The sequence below is a fragment of the Typopeltis vanoorti genome, chromosome 23, assembly GCF_054136105.1.
Source record: "Typopeltis vanoorti isolate ZY-2024b chromosome 23, IOZ_Tvanoo_1.0, whole genome shotgun sequence".
In the NCBI taxonomy this organism is placed as follows: Eukaryota; Metazoa; Arthropoda; class Arachnida; order Uropygi; family Thelyphonidae; genus Typopeltis; species Typopeltis vanoorti.
The window spans coordinates 8,543,227-8,560,693 of NC_143571.1; the positions used below are offsets into that span (position 1 = coordinate 8,543,227).

A 17,467-nucleotide genomic window follows, 5' to 3' on the forward strand; every position below is an offset into this window, starting at 1 on the left:
TACAGCTTTGACCCTTAAGCATCCACCCTTTTTTTTTAATTACATAGTAAATTATACTTGCCAAAAAATTATATTCTTGTTTATATTATATTCTATTTTCTCAGAATTATAATCTTGTTTCTCAGTTCAAGTGTAAAAATAATTACATTCAATTAATTAATTAAATGTAATTAATTACATTCACTGTAAAAATTAATTGAATTCAATTAATTCAAGAATATAATGTAAGATTATATTCTTGTTTCTCAGTTCAAGTGTATGCAAGTAAAGTTTGTACACAAAGTATCGTTTATTGAGGTCTCATCAGTGGGTGCAAAACCCAGAAAGATACAAAGGGTGAATTAATGAGTATTTTAATAATGGGTTGATATACCTTTTTTACTATTTGTATATGAGAAATATATGACTTCTGCAAATTAAAAATACCAAGAAATTATATACTTGGTTTAATCCTTTATCCAAGTGTAAGCAAACAAAGCTTGCACCTGAAGTATTTTCAGGACTCGGGCAACTCGTGGTAAAGGTGGTATGATTTCACATCACTTGTCTTAGTATCCGATAATGCAAAGCACATCTACTTGTGGACATGTATAATGCTATGCATTATGGGAAGGGTCCCTTCCCATGCATTCCCTTCACATCACTTGCCTTAGTATCCCTAATGCAACACATCTCCTTGCAAACAATGCTATTCATTATGGGAAGGTTCCCTTCCCATCACTTGCCTTAGTATCCCATAATGCAAAGCACATCTCCTTGCAGACATGCATTAATGGGAAGGGTCCCTTCCCTTGCATTTCTCTTCACATCACTTGTCTTAGTATCCCATAATGCAAAGCACATCTACTTGCGGACATGTATAATGCTATACATTATGGGAAGGGTCCCTTCCCATGCATTTCCCTTCACATCACTTGCCTTAGTATCCCTAATGCAACACATCTCCTTGCAGACAATGCTATGCATTATGGGAAGGGTCCCTTCCCATACATTTCCTTTCCCATCACTTGCCTTAGTATCCCATAATGCAAAGCACATCTCCTTGCAGACATGTATAATGCAATGCATTATGGGAAGGGTCCCTTCCCATGCATAGCATTATATATGTCTGCAAGGAGATGTATAATGCGAGAGCCATCATTGGCAGACTGCCAAGAAGAGTCAATTTAGGGAGAAAGAAATAAGGCAATGTACAAATTGGTCACCAACACATGAAATCACGTGCTTTATACATAAAATTTTCCAACTGTTATACAAGCAAAATACTTACCACTTTAAAAAATACAATGATTATAAGAGAGAAGTTAATTTTCCAACGTGTAATAATAAACACTCATACCACAATACGGATTGATTACACTAATATCGGAATGGATTCTCCTTCTGTTGACATGCACAGAAGTGTCGAAGGGTCGCATATCTGTGGGCGTACTATACCACCTTTACCACGAGTTGCCCGAGGTAACTTTAACAAGATGCACTCATTTCATGTTATTTAGGTAGTAGATACTTATTTAGATAGTAGATTTAAATAACAGAATTGGCAAACTTTATAATCCTTACTTATATCAATGAAAAAATTGAAATTTATTGTGCTTTAATGCTTGCAGTATTAATGCACAACAAATTGGAATGTTTCATGAGTGTGCACACCAAAAATTCTAATTATTGTAAACTTGTATGGATTAGTTTGTTATAGCAGAAATTTTCCCATACTGAATTTCTGTAACTTTCAGCATATTCCAGTGCTGCGAGGCTCTGTGTAGGCTTTTTATTGGTTTATTATACTGTGCAAGTTCGCCATAATGATGTTTGCTGTTTGTGCAATTTTGATCCTGTAATGTTTTAGTGGGAGGGTTCACATTTAAAATAAGTTATAGTTATTGCAAAGTACTGAAATGAATTCCTATATAAAAAGGAAAACTGACAATGATATAAACTTCTTTGAAAATTGTTGTAATAATTCTTTTATGCTCATTCTTTTCAGCTCATAAAATTCTAATTTAATTTAGTATATTTTCCCCTAAAGCTGGAGCCTAAAATTAAAGAATATTTGGACAGAGCAACTGGAAATGGATTGTGGTCAAACACTGCAAAGGTAATCTCTTATTCCTGGCTAAAAGATGGTTTGAAGCCTCGATGCATTAGCAGAGATTTGAAATGGGGAACACCTGTTCCATTAGAAGGTTATCAAGATAAAGTAAGTTGTTATAAATGCCTAGATTTTCATGAAACAGATCAGATATATCTCCCTGTAATATTTTCCACATTATTTTCCCAAAAATGGAAAATAATGTGGAAAAATTACTTAATAATTGAAGATACTGGTGGCTCTGTTTTTTGAATAAGAAAACTATTACTTAAGTAATTGGTAGATTGGTCTTACTCATCTCTTTATAGTATAAAAAATTTAAAACAAATCTTAAAACATCATGTTGTGATGAATACAGAATGAATGAAAACAGCATCTCTTGACCACTAACAGCTTATTAATTTTTATATTGATTTTATATGAATATAGAAATGTAATTTCTGATATCAATTGCTTAACTAACTCGGGTAGGAAAGTAATGATAGGTATGAAAAAATTCATGTCAGGGTGATGTTTTTTTTTTTCATGTCAGGATATGCTTCAGTAAATCCATTTAAAATCTGTTTCTCTATTTGTTTTTCATATAACAGTTTTATCTTGTTTGTGATGAAGATGGTTGAAGTTGGGATATGTTGAAAGTGCATTTCTTCATTATTAACTTTAAATAGTATCTTGGTATTCTTGCATATTATAAATTATCCTTGAAAGCCATAATTAGTTAAGAAGCAGTTAGGTAGTACATTTAAATGTCTCTTCAGTGATCAAAGAGATAAGTCTCTCTCTCTCTTTCACACACACACACACACACACGTTAGTATATATACACAACAAAGTTGTATTCATTGTATTCAGTGTCCATGTCAAATCACAATGCAGTTTTGCCATAATGAACTTGTAGAGACCAAAAGTATAGTTTGTTTCAGTGGAAGACTTGTTATGCTTGGGATTTTTCAGTGATTTGTTATAGTCAGTGACGGATCTCCCTTTCGAGTCATCAGAATTCAAGGAAAACAGACCTACCAGTCCGGAACTCGGGGGGGGGACCCCTTTGAAGTCTGCAAAATTTGAGTCATCAGAATTCAAGGAGAACCGGCGTACTAGTCTGAAACATGGGGGGGTTGAGCACCGTAGGTGCCAGGTTGGTGTAATCCCCCCTAGTTGTTAATATAAAGTCTGATGCAAACTTATATAGCTTGAATACCAAAACATAAGCAGAATCCTCAAGAGCAAAAGCATTCTTGACAATTTCATACAACCATTAATGAGAAAAATATTTTATATAATAATATTAATTTTTCATTCAAAGTTATTGTGAACCTTTTGTAATACAGTAGACACTCGCTTTAGCAAATCCAAAGGGATGAGAGAGAGTTTGATATAGGACAAGGTTTGATATACTGAATTTAGGAGCAAAAGACTTCCCCTCTCCCTATTTCTTAAAACAACAGAAGGTATTGGCATTCTGGTGGATAACTATCTTGAACTAAATACAAAATTAATGACGAAAATCTCACGTAAAAAGATTTTTTTAATAGTATAATTTTCGCCTGTGTGTCACAGGCATCTTCAGTACATGTTAAGCTGAAATTAAACAATAACTGACAATTCCAAAAAGTGCCACCTAAATAACTAGTGTAAGAGAACTAAAAAGGTCAATAAAATTTTCTAACAAAAAAAAAAAAAACTATATATATACAATAAAAAGTTAGGAAAGATTAGTTGATTTGTAAAGTACTATCTCCCATAAAGGGGATAGATGTACACCATCACATATGTTTAAGTTAGGAGAGTGGAGTAAAGTTTCACATGTTTCTTTATAAAGCCATTCTATGAGGAACCAACTTTTGTGAAGGACTCGTCTTTTTCCAATGGACTCTATGTCTGGTTAAGATGGCAAGTTCTGCAAGTCCAGACCGTTCAGGTTTAAGGTACTGAATATAAAACTGGTGTTCTTCTAGTCAAATAGAGGCAGATCTTCCTGTTTGTCTGAAATAAGATAATCCACAAGAGCAAGGAATCTGGTAGACACCTGGATAATTAAGATGTGGAAGCTTGTCCTTAGGAGAAGTAAGAAAGGTGTAGACGTTTTCTGACCGGTCGAAAGGCAACAAAAATATTCAGTGGTTTTAAAACTTTTGCTATATGTTCACTAATGCCGTGTACGTAAGGGATAGGAATGCATGTTATTTCTTCTGTATTTGAAGAGGAAGACATATTAAAACAACTTAAAGCTCGTTTGATGAAGGAATTCTTGTATCCATTAGATAGAAAGGAAGAAGTAATATTATTGCAGTTCTTTCTATAAGAGATCGCCTGAAGAACAAAAGGAGTTGGCCCAGTGAACCAGTGTTATAATAGTTCCTGCCGTTTGATTGGGATGGTGATGAGATTCAGTATGGATATAATGACCAGCATGAGTCTTCTTTCTATAGACTGAGAAATGTAGGTTACCATCTGGTTGGCAAAGAATTAGAAGATCTAAAAAGGCTAACTGCTTATTTGATTCTATTTCAAGGGTAAACTGGATTCTTGGATGAAGTGCATTTAACTTAGTGAGAAACTGTTGAAGTTCATCAGAAGAGTTATTCTAAATAACAAAAAATGTCATCGACATATCTGAACCAATGAGTAGGTGTGGGAGAAATGTTGTCAAAGATACGTTTTTCGAAATGTTCCATAAAGAAGTTGGAGATAGCAAGAGAAAGAGGATCGGCCATTGCTGTTCTTTTAATTTGTTGATACAACTTATTTTTAAAGAAAAATAGCCAGAATGTATTACAAAATCAAATATTTTTACGTCTGAAGAAAATTTTTATGAAACATTTCGAAAAGCGTATCTTTGACAACATTTCTCCCAGACCTACCCATTGGTTCAGATATGTCGATGACATTTTTGTTATTTGGAATGGCTCTTCTGATGAACTTCAACAGTTTCTCACTAAGTTAAATGCACTTATTTGAAATAGAATCAAATAAGCAGTTAGCCTTTTTAGATCTTCTAATTCTTTGCCAACCAGATGGTAACCTACATTTCTCAGTCTGTAGAAGGAAGACTCATGCCGGCCATTATATCCATGCTGAATCTCATCACCATCTAATGGATACAAGAATTCCTTCATCAAAAGAGCTTTAAGTAGTTTTAATATGTCCTCCTCTTCAAATACAGAAGAAATAACACACATTACTATCCCTTATGTACACAGCATTAGTGAACATATAGCAAAAGTTTTAAAACCACTGAATATTTTTGTTGCCTTTCGACCGGTCAGAAAAATCTCCACCTTTCTTACTTCTCCTAAGGACAAGCTTCCATATCTTAATTATCCAGGTGTCTACCAGATTCTTTGCTCTTGTGGATGATCTTATTTTGGACAAAGGAAGATCTGCCTCTATTTGACTAGAAGAACACTAGTCTTATATTCAGTACCTTAAACCTGAACGGTCTGAACTTGCAGAACATGCCATCTTAACCAGACAGAGTCCATTGGAAAAAGACGAGTCCTTCACAAAAGTCGGTTCCTCATAGAACAGCTTTATAAAGAACCATGTGAAACTTGACTCCACTCTCCTAACTTAAACAGATCTGATGGTGTACGTCTATCCCCTTTATGGGAGATGGTACTTTACAAATCAACTAATCTTTCCTAACTTTTTATTGTATATATATATAGTTTTTTTTTTTTTTTTTTTATTGACCTTTTCAGTTATCTTACAGTAGGTGGCGCTTTTTGGAATTGTCAGTTATTGTTTAATTTCAGCTTAACATGTACTGAAGATGCCAGGTGAAAATTATACTATTAAAAAAATCTTTTTATGTGAGATTTTCGATGATTAATTATCTATTTATATGTCTCATCACGGTATTCCCTTACTAAGAGTTATCTTGAACTAATCTCATACGAAGCTTTGCTGGGATTTTAAATTTTAAAATACTTCATATGACTTGTATGTGACAGTTTTGGAATAAATTCTTTTTGTCACCTTATAATTTCATATTTTCTTGTGAAAAAAAAAATATTCAGATTTAATCTACTTGAGTATATTGTTAATCTTTGTTTCAGACTTTTACATGGATGGAATTGTCAAAATCAAGTATGTTTTGACATGGATGAAAACATCCAAATTCTGTTAGTCATAGTAAAAATATAGCAGAAAATAAAAACTTTAAAACAATTAGGAAGACAAGCACAATCCAGATAAACTTAGTAATGCAGTAGTGTATGGGGTTTTTCACTGCCACACTTTCAATGCATACAGAAGGGATAGGTTAATAAATACAGGTAACCCCTCGTATAATGCGGTACTTATAAAATGTGGTTTCGACATAATGTGGTCTGCAAATTGTGATAACCTTTGTTCAACGTGGTATTTATACAACACGATGTCGATAAAAACACGGTCTAAAATTGTAGTACCCTTTAACTTTTCATATGTTTTTCACCGTGCGACTGGAAAATCAAATTTTATCTTCTTTAAATTTGTGTCTGCTTGTATCGTGCAGGTAGTTTACATTAGTAGCGAATTTATATTAGGGAAAATACCCTTTAGCATATACATATGTATACCGATTGTTTACCGTATGTTTATTGTTGAAAATTGTCTTCGTTTTCTGCCAGGAGGGTGCATTAAAAATCTTAAGTGTGTTAATCTCAAGCTGAGAGCACTTTATTTTCTGGTGAGTTACATACATAATTAATATGTAATGCATTTTTTATGTAAAAAATTTATTTTTATAGACTGCAATGATAGGGAAAAACAAACATTTAAAAAAAATTCATTTCTCTCGAAGAAAAAATTAAAATCATGGATCAGCTGAAAATTGGAGAAAAACCAGGAGTTGTTGCAAGGACTTTGAATTTAAATGAATCAATTCGAACAATCAAACAAAATAAACACAAAATCGGAGAAAGTGTTTATTGCTGGGTCAACGATAAATGTAAAGCGCATTGCTCGTGTACGTGATATTCTAATAGAAAAAAAATGGAGAAATCTCTAATGATTTGGATAGAAGATTGCATTAAAAAGAAAATTCCTTTGGATGGAAATCTTATTAAACAAAAAGCTCTCAAAGTTTAATCATTTATAGTGCAGACCAGGTTTTCAATGCTGATGAATCCGGGTCATATCGAAAAAAAATGGGAAAACGCACCTATATTTTGAAAAATGAAAGATCAGCTCCTGGATTCAAAGTTTTCAAAGATAGAATTACTCTACTGTTTTGTAGTAATGCGCAAGGTGATTACATGACAAAACCAATGTTTATTAACCGATCCTCACATCCTCGTGCTATGAAAGATTAAAATATGCACTTTATTTTATTTTGCCTAAAACATTTATGCATTATGTGCAATGAAGTTTTAATTTTTTTTAAAGAAATAATTTTATGCTATGTATTTGTTTCATAGTGTTTATGTTTTCTTAATAATGTACATGAGTTATTTGAATTAATAAATATTTTTGTTGGATATGTCATTGTTTATATAATTAAAAAAAAACGATTTTGGGAACATAACCCTACTTTTTCTATGTGATCTGAGTTTCTCATAACGCGAGTTATATAACGTGGCATTTCTGTGGAACCTAACATCCGTGTTATATGAGGGTTACCTGTACCTAATATATCATCATCATCATCATCATCATCAAATTCCTGCCATGTACCCTCAAGGGGTGTACAGGATATGACAGTACTACATGAAAAAATTACATCATTACTAACTTCCTATCTACAATTTTCCTCCAAATCAGTCTGTTACTTGTCAAGACTCCAACATTATCAGATCTTATATTTCTATCGTCTAAGGCACTTTGTACCGTATCAATCCACCTATATCTTGGTCTTCCTCTGGGTCGTTTTCCTGCCAACCTGGCAGAGAACACTTGTTTTGCTAATCTTTCCTCTCCCATTCTATTTAAGTGACCATACCATCTGAGATTAGCTCTGCTAACGCATTCCTGGATGCTGACAATGTCAAGTTCTTTCCTAATATCCTCATTTTTAATATGATATTGCCATTGATGCCATCTGTTCACGCCTCTAATCTTTCTCAGGACTCTCATATCTGCGGTCTCTAGTCTTTGGTCAAGTGTTTTACTTCTGACCCAGCTCTCAGATCCATAAGTTAAAATTGGTTTGAACACAGTCTTGTATACAGCTAATTTAGTGTTCCGACTAATTTCTTTCTTATTCCATATGAATTTATTCAATTGACTTCCCACGATACCAGCTTTGCTGATTCTGTTGTCTATTTCTATATTTAGTTTACCATCTTCAGTAAAAATTGTGCCTAAGTAGCTGAAATGTTTTACTTGTTCCACAGGTTCTCCATTCACAACACAGTTGACATTTTCAATGATTCTGCCTATTTTCATTGTCTTTGTCTTTTTATTGCTGACCTTCATACCATATCTATTACAACAGCTATTCAATTTAGTCAGAGAATCTTGCAGACTTGTAGCGGATTTATTTAGAAGTATAACATCATCCGCATAAAGCAAAGAGCTGACATTAACATCTCCAATTTTGATATCAGGTTTAATACCACATTCCTTCATAATGTGATCCATATAGATAATGAATAACAGGGGGGATAATGTACATCCTTGTCTCACACCAGATTTAACATTAAACCATCTTCCTGTACTTCCTTCAATTCTAACTGCTGACTCACAACTCAAATAAAGACTAAGTATTGCTTGATATAATGCCCCATTGACACCATATAACTGCAGCGTATTGAATAGCTTCTCTCTTGGCACCTTGTCATATGCCTTTTCCAAATCGACAAAACTTAAATACAGATCTTTGTTATATTCCCATGCTTTCTCGACTATTTGTCGTAAAGTGAAGATCTGATCCTGACAGCCTCTATTTGGCCTGAATCCAGCTTGTTCTTCACCAAGCTTTTCTTCCACAATTCTTCTCAACCGTTTCTCAAGTATACTTGCATAGATCTTGCCAGGAACACTCAGTAGGGAAATACCTCTGTAATTCTCACATTCAGTTTTATTTCCCTTTTTATATATGGGTACTATGAGAGCTCTACTCCAATCATTGGGAATTCGTCCCTCTGTCCAGGCTTTCTGAACTATGCAGTGCAGCCACTGTAAGACTCTTATACCACCATACTTCAGCATTTCTGGTCGAATATCATCTACTCCTGCTGCCTTTCCACATTTCAAGCCTTTGATGGCTTTTTCTACTTCAAGTATGGATATGTATTCCTGACTGCATGCCTGGTCAGTGTTTTTTATCACTGTGCTGTCATCACTGCTTGTTTCATTTAGCAGTTTTTCAAAGTAATTACTCCATACTTCAAGGATATCTTTTTCTCCTGTTTTCATTTCACCTTTATCATCTCTAATTCCTTTTACAGCACTCTTTCCTCCATTCCTAAGCTTCTTCAACAACCTCCAGAATATTTTGCCACCTTCTTGATATTTATTTTCTATATTCTTGCCAAAGTCCTCCCATGACTTTTGTTTAGCTAGTTTTACACACTGTTTAGCTTTCTTACATTTGTCTCTGTATTCTGTAAGAGTAACAGCTGCCTTATTTGCCAGGAACTTTTGATATGCTTTCTTCTTTTCCTTCACTGCCTCTTTAACTTCCTGTGTCCACCAGGGAGTTCTGATTTTTTTATCCTTGCACACAACCTCACCACATGCCTCTCTGGCAGAATCAATCAATGTTTCCTTCAGAGTTTGCCACTGAATCTCCAAGGTTTGATTCCTGTTCTCAAACTCTTTCATTTTCTTTTCAATAATATTTCTGTATTTTAGTCTACAGTTCACATCTGAGAGCTGCTCAACTTTTATTCGCTTTAAAACTTTCTTACATGTTATTCTTTTCAATATGAAATTCAATTTTATCCTGCTCAAGACTAAATAGTGATCACTTCCAATTTCAAATCCTCTGTACACTCTGGTGTCCTGCACCAGGGAGAAAACATCACTATCAACAATAACATAGTCAATGAGACTTTTCTTATTCCTAGCCTCTTCTCTCCATGTGAATTTGTGCAGATTTTTATGTTGGAACATGGTGTTAGTAATAACCAGTCCATGTCCTGAGCAGAAATCCAACAGATATTTGCCATTATTATTAGCTTTGCTCTTTTCTCCAAATTTTCCCAAAATATTTTTGTATGTCTCACAATCATTTCCTACTCTACTATTTAGATCCCCAACAAGGACCAACTTTTCCTTTTTCATTGTGTCAGTTGCTTTTTCTAAAGCATCAAAAAATTCCTCCACTTCTACCTTAGTAGAACCTTCTGTGGGACCATAGGCACAAATAAGTCTCATTGTCCAGTTCCCCATTCTCATATTTGCCCACATTACTCTACTTGAGACTGACTGCCATTCAAGAAGATTAGCCTCGTATTTTGTGTTGAATACTATGGCTACTCCAGTATGGCTACTCCTTAAGCACCCCTATAGTTGAATACTATAGGGGTGCTTAAGGGTCAAAGCTGTATAACTGAGAGGAGACCTCCACATAGCCTTTAAAGGAATGCGGAGAACCGACCAGGGCTTCTGACCTAATGTCCAATCCTCACCTTCTCGTGGTGCACCCTGTTGGGTATCTACTTTGATACTGAACGAACGAGGATGGGCTGGCAATTTGGGATTTAGCCGACCAAATTGTATTCTTATTGGTTAAACCAAAATAAAAAATGATGGTACCTAATATATATATAGCCAAAACAACATGACCCCCTACTGAAAAGAGAAATCTAGGGGGTGGGGGGGAACCTAGCTGAAGTCGGTAAACAAAAGAAAATTCAGGAAATCGCACATTGATCACAAGATTAGTAGGAACCTAACCTGAGAAGGGCAGAACACCTGCTTTTACATTCTGACATTCCATACCAATCGTTACTAAACCTTGTATCCTCTTCTGGCTCAAGATTTCCTTGCCTCACTTTGTTTCCTTCATTTTGCTGCCTTTACCACTTTCCTAATTCAAGTGATAATGCTAACTTCTTATTTATTTATTTCTTCAATTTCTTAGTATTTATTTCTTCAAGTTGCTTTCTTACAGTCTAATTACCCAAATAATGAGATGATCTTCCTTGAAGACTTCATTGTTTATAATTCAAACTGGTTTCCATTTTCTTCTTTCACAGATCAAGCTGGAAGCAAACTATTTGCTGTTAATAATAGTGATAGTGATCATGTCATACTGACCTGGGAAGAAGCAAAGTATATGGATGTATAATTAAGAATGGTTATATGCCAAACTACAAGCTGAAAATTATGATCAACTCAGGAAAATACCATATTCGTCCCATGGTATCAACAGAATGGGAAGCTTTGAAAAAATGCTTGAATGATGCAGTATCTGAATATGTCTCTAACAAAAAAAAAAATGGGAGTGAAATGGATGTGCAACCTTATTAATTAGCAGATCAGTAAGCAGACATGATGATATGGAAGGAACATGTTCCCATTTTGCCATGATCTCAACCTGGTGTATGTAACAGTGCAATCACTACATTGGATGAAAAAAATAGTGTTGCATGAGAAGGAAGTTCTAGAGCCTTGGCATAACCTGGGATAAGAATTCAGCATTGGAGATATTGGATATCAGCATGTATGCTAAAGGAATGTTGAGTCAGACAGGTTAAGTCCTTGACATATTTATATAATTTGAGTCACATATCAGGAGAGATCCCACCGGAATGGAAAGAATGCATGATATTCCCATTGCAAGGGTGTGCAAAATCTGATGTGTTTAGCTGCTTACCTACTGGAGTGGTGGTGAAGATTTTAAAGAATTTGCAAGCAGAAATGGGTTGACAGACAAGCTGTATTTACAAGGAACAACATGGATTAACTAAGGAGTGATCAAGGCTGAGTAATTTTCTCATGTTTTATATTAATACTACAGCTGAGTTGAGTAAAGGAAATGGATACATCATGATACTGTTGGACTTTCCTAATGCATTTGACAGAATACTATATGAAAGGCTGTTCCACAAATTGTAGAATATGTAGGTGGAATGTAAACTATTGACTTGAATAAGAGCAGGTGGCTTATGGACACATATCAGAAAGTAGTATGTATGTGGGGTGGGATGAATCTGTTACATCCATGGTGACCAGTGGTGTACCCCCCCCCCCAGATCAGTTCTTGGACCATTGCTGTTCATCAATACAATTGATCAAAAAAGAAGGATCTGATAGGAGATGTTCATTTGTTTGCTGATGATAATAAGATTATTATTATTACATGACACCTCCAATGAGTCCAAAGACTCATCGAGGGAGGGCACCTACTCTACTGCTCTCAGTCTCCACCACTCAATGCACCATCTATAGCGAACTGCATCATCTACACCAACACCTTCTACTGTCCACCACCACCACTAGTATTTTCACAGACAATTACAAACATCCATGCCCACAGCAGGGTTCTAACCCGCAGCCTTTTGGCTGGAGAGCAGATATGCTAATCACTTGGCCAACCAGACCAAACTTAAAAAGATACGCAATCAGGGATGCCACTGATATACAGCACTTACAGAATGATTTGGATAGACTGGAACTAAATAGTTGATAATTTGGCCAGACCAAACTTAAAAAGATACGCAATCAAGGATGCCACTGATATACAGCAGTTGCAGAATGATTTGGATAGACTGGAGCTGAGTTGTTGATAATGGTCATCAGTTCAATGTTCGTAAGTGTAATGTTACGCACTTTAGCATGATGAGATTTCCAATGGCATATTATATTGGTGGGATTATGCTTAGAGAAATGGATGAGCCGGGAATCTTGGATTTATAGTGGATAAGAATTTAAAGTTCAGAGGTCACATAGCAAAAATTGCAAATACAACTCATAGGATAATTGTGATGCTGAAAAAGAATGTACATGTTTTCTACATTTTTATATCTATTGGATTTAATTACTGAGTGGTATTCTGAACATTAGGTTCATTGAATTAATGGTATTTCCATCCAAGTTCTTTGCTTATAATATCACATGTCAGAATTTTATTGTTGTATACTTTAAATTCTGTTGCACTTTTTTATTATATCTCTGAGATCAAATCATTTGCACTGAATGTGGCTGTGTGATATAAATATCTTTTCTGTAAGCTGTTATGACAGCGATTAACACTGTTTTTCCCTTTTAACCTCCTTTATCAGGCAACATTTTATTGAGAGCAATTTTTTTACCTTAACCACTGATTTTGAATTAAGAGTGACTTTTTTTTTAACTCTATAAAAGTCCTCTCCATTTCTTTCTTTTCTCTCTCTCTCTTGTTTTTTAACTTTTCAAGTACATGCAAGAATTAGGTTTATTTTAATTAAACCCTTGATCTTTCATTGATCTTACAACATTTTTGATGATCACTTGTCATTGCAAAATAAGTAATTACCAAGTGAACTTATTTTATATTCTTGAAAGCATATTCAGTATAGCTGCATAAAGGTTCTACTTTATTTCTAATTACTTTTATAGGTATTTTATGTGTGGTTTGATGCTCCAATTGGATATCTGTCTATCACTGCTAGTTACACAGAGCATTGGAAAGAATGGTGGAAAAGACCTGATTTAGTACAATTATACCAATTTATAGCTAAAGATAATGTGCCTTTCCATAGTATTATTTTTCCTGCTTCCCAAATTGGAGCAGATGACAACTATACCATTGTCAACAATTTAGCAGCAGTAGGTAAGAAAGATTTGCAATAATACCAGTATGGAGCTAGATAAATAAATTTATAATTTTTTTAGCATGAATTAAATTTCTGCTTTTAAGGATTACCAAAAAAAAAAAACAAAAAAAAAAAAAAACTGGAATTGTCATTAGGTGAATTTTATATCAGTACAATCTGTTGGAAATGTCTTTGCAATCCTATCACTGTACACATTATAATTCTGCTCTATCTTATAAAATAGCATAATTGTATTTATTGTATTACAAAATATGAAGTTAATTATCAATATTATACTTACAATTTATGATATAATTAACATTGGTCTCTGTGTCTTAAGACTTATTTTTGGAGATCCTATACTTACACTTACTCTCTGGCAGCATATACTGTTCACATTTTTCCATGAAAAAATCTGTTCCTTATTCACATGCTCTTGAGTCCCTTATACAACTGCAGTAAGTTTGTTCTTAAATTATAATTGTATTTTCATCTTTTACCCAAGCATGAGCAAACAAAAGTTTGCACCTCAGATATCTTCACAATTAGGCTGCTTGTATGTAGAGGCAGCAACTGACATCACATCAAATCAAACATTTCATGCTGTCAACTGCTCTGTATACAATCAACCTGGTCATGAAGATACTTCAAGTAGAAACTTTTGTTTGCTCACAGCTGAGTGAAAGATGAGAACAAGAATATAATTTCTTGTCGACATAACCTACTTTTTACACATTGAGGCAGACAGAAAAAAAAACTTTCTACAATTATCATTCAGAGAGCATTGTGATAATATGCACTGTCTTGTTACTTGTATGGTTGGAACTATGGACTTCTTCCATTGATTTAGCTCTTGATATCACATCAGGACCAACTCTCACTTACATGATCTTAATAATCTTTTCAGAGAATGCTTGCCCTTGGAATGAAGTCAGATACTGCTTTCTGCTAGCTTAAGCCAAGGTTTTTCTTCAGCACTGCAGATCCTGAAGTCGTTCTAGTACAGGGTGCTTAAGAATCAAAGCTGTATAACTGACAGGAGACTCCAAATAGCCTTTAAAGGAATGCAGAGAATCAACTAGGGCCTCTGACCAATCTTCATTGGAGGATTGGTCCTCCAATCCAATCCTCACCTTTTTGTGGTGCACCATATTAGGTATCTACCTGGATAATGAATAAATGAGGATGGGTTGGCAATTTGGGATTTAGCTGACCAAATTGTATTCTTATTGGCTTAAACCACAATATAAAATGATGGTACAACATGACAGAATTTCATGCAGGCTGGGGTATTGCCTAGTTAAGCAAGACTCCCATTGTTTTTGCCAGGTAACCAGGTCAGACAGCAGAAAATCAGATACTGGCACAAATCCTGAAACACACCCCAACTCAATATCTCCCAAGTTCAAGATCACTACTATCAAAAAAAGAAGACTGAATGGCAAAGAAATGGAGCTGACTGAGGAATTGGATAAGTACGAGATCAATATAATAGGGGTGAGTGAAACAAAAAAGACAAAACTGCTGAGATTTTTCTAAGCAATAAATACAAAATTCACATTCAGGCAATAAATCAGGGAAAAGAAGGAGTACTTATAGTATTCAACACTAAATACGAGGGTAATCATTTTGAATGGTAGGCAATATCAAGTAGAGTGATGTGGGCAGATATCAGAATGGGGAACTGGACAGAGAGATTTATTTGTGTCTATCCCACAGAAGGCTCTACTAAATTAGAAGAGGGAGAAATTTTTTGAGACTTTAGAGAAAGCAACTGACCCAATGAAAAAGGAAAAGTTGGTCCTTGTTGGGGATCTAAATAGCAGAGTAGGAAATGATTGTGAGGCATACAAAAATATTTTGTGAAAATTTGAAGAAAAGAGCAAAGCCAATAATAATGACAAATACCTGTTGGATTTCTGCTCAGGACATGGACTGGTTTTTACTAACACCATGTTCCAACATAAAAATGTGTATAAATTCACACGGAGAGAAGAGGCAAAGAATAAGAAAAGTCTCATTAACTCTGTTATTGTTGATAGGCATGTTTTTTCACTGGTGCCAGACACTACAGTGTACAGAGGATTTGAAATTGGAAGTGATCACCATTTAGTCTTGAGCAGGATAAAATTGAATTTCATATTGAAAAGAATAACATGTAAGAAAGTTTTAAAGCGAATAAAAGTTGAGCAGCTCTCAGATGTGAACTGTAGACTAAAATATACAAACTTATTAAAAAAAATGAAAGCGTTCAATAACAAGAACCAAACCTTGGAGATTCAGTGGCAAGCCCTGAAGAAAATATTGATTTATTCAGTCAGAGAGGCATGTGGTGAGGTTGTCTGCAAGTATAGAAAAATCACAACTCCAATGTGGACACATGAAGTTAAAGAGACAGTGAAGGAAAAGAGGAAAACTTATCAAAAGTTCCTAGCAAATAAGTCAGCTTGTGCTATTAGAGAATACAGAGACAAATGTAAGAAAGCTAAACGCTGTATAAAACTAGCTAAACAAAAGTCATGGGAAGACTTTGGCAAGAATACAGAAAATAAATATCAAGATGGTGGCAAAATATTCTGGAGGCTGTTGAAAAAGCTGAGAAATGGAAGCAAGGGCGATGTAAATGGAATTTGCCAGCAAAGGTTGGTCGATTGGTATAGCTTCTACTACTAATGTCTCACAAAAAGTTAAGCAAGTTTGAGCATGGTTAGTAGTTGGATAGAGGGTCAATCATTTGATGCTGTTGGCACACTCTCCCTCGATGAGTCTTTGGGCTCTCTCGAGGTGTCACATAATAATAATAATAATAAAGGTGACATGAAAACTGGAAAGAAAGATATCCTTGAAGTAAGAAGCAATTACTTTGAAAAAATTGTTAAATGAAACAAGCAGTGACAACACAGTGGTAAAAAACACTCAACAGGCATACAATCAGGAATACATATCTATACGTGAAGTAGAAAAAGCCGTGGAAAGCAGGAGTAGATGATATTCGACCAGAAATGCTCAAGTATGGAGGTATAAAAGTCTTGCATTGGCTGCACCACATAGTTCAGAAGGCCTGGACAGAGAGACGAATTCTAGATGATTGGGGGCAAGCTCTCATAGTACCCATATACAAAAAAGGGAAATAAAACTGAATATGAGAATTACAGAGGTATTTCACTGCTGAGTGTTCCTGGTAAGATTTATGCAAGAATACTTGAGAAACAGTTTAGAAGGATTATATATAGAAGGGAAGCTTGATGAAGAAAACAAGCTGGATTTAGACCAAATAGAGGCCGTCAGGATCAGATTTTCACTTTATGACAAATATTTGCGAAATTGTGGGAATATAACAAAGATCTGTATTTAAGTTTTGTCGATCTGGGAAAGGCATATGACAAGGTGCCAAGAGAGAAGCTATTCAAAACGATACAGTTATATGGTGTCAATGGGGCATTATATCAAGCAATACGTAGTCTTTATTGGAGTTGTAAGTCAGCAGTTAGAATTGAAGGAAGTACAGGAAGATGGTTTGATATTAAATCTGGTGTCAGACAAGGATGTACATTGTTCCCTCTGTTATTCATTATCTATATGGATCTCATTATGAAGGAATGTGGTATTAAACCTGATATCAAATTTGGAGTTGTTTTCAAGATTCCCTGACTAAATTGAATAAATGTAATAAATTTGGTATGAAAATCAGCAATAACAAGAC

General features: G+C 34.8%; 1 protein-coding gene across 1 annotated transcript in view; it reads left to right on the plus strand.

The window, feature by feature from the left end:
- MetRS (methionyl-tRNA synthetase 1) overlaps positions 1–17,467 on the plus strand; it is a 257,104-nt gene that overhangs the window by 150,781 nt on the left and 88,856 nt on the right. Inside the window, exons 13-14 of the mRNA XM_090413131.1 lie at positions 2,030–2,200; positions 13,568–13,781. Of these exons, the coding sequence (XP_090269257.1) occupies positions 2,030–2,200; positions 13,568–13,781 (385 nt within the window). The remainder of the gene's footprint in view (positions 1–2,029; positions 2,201–13,567; positions 13,782–17,467) is intronic.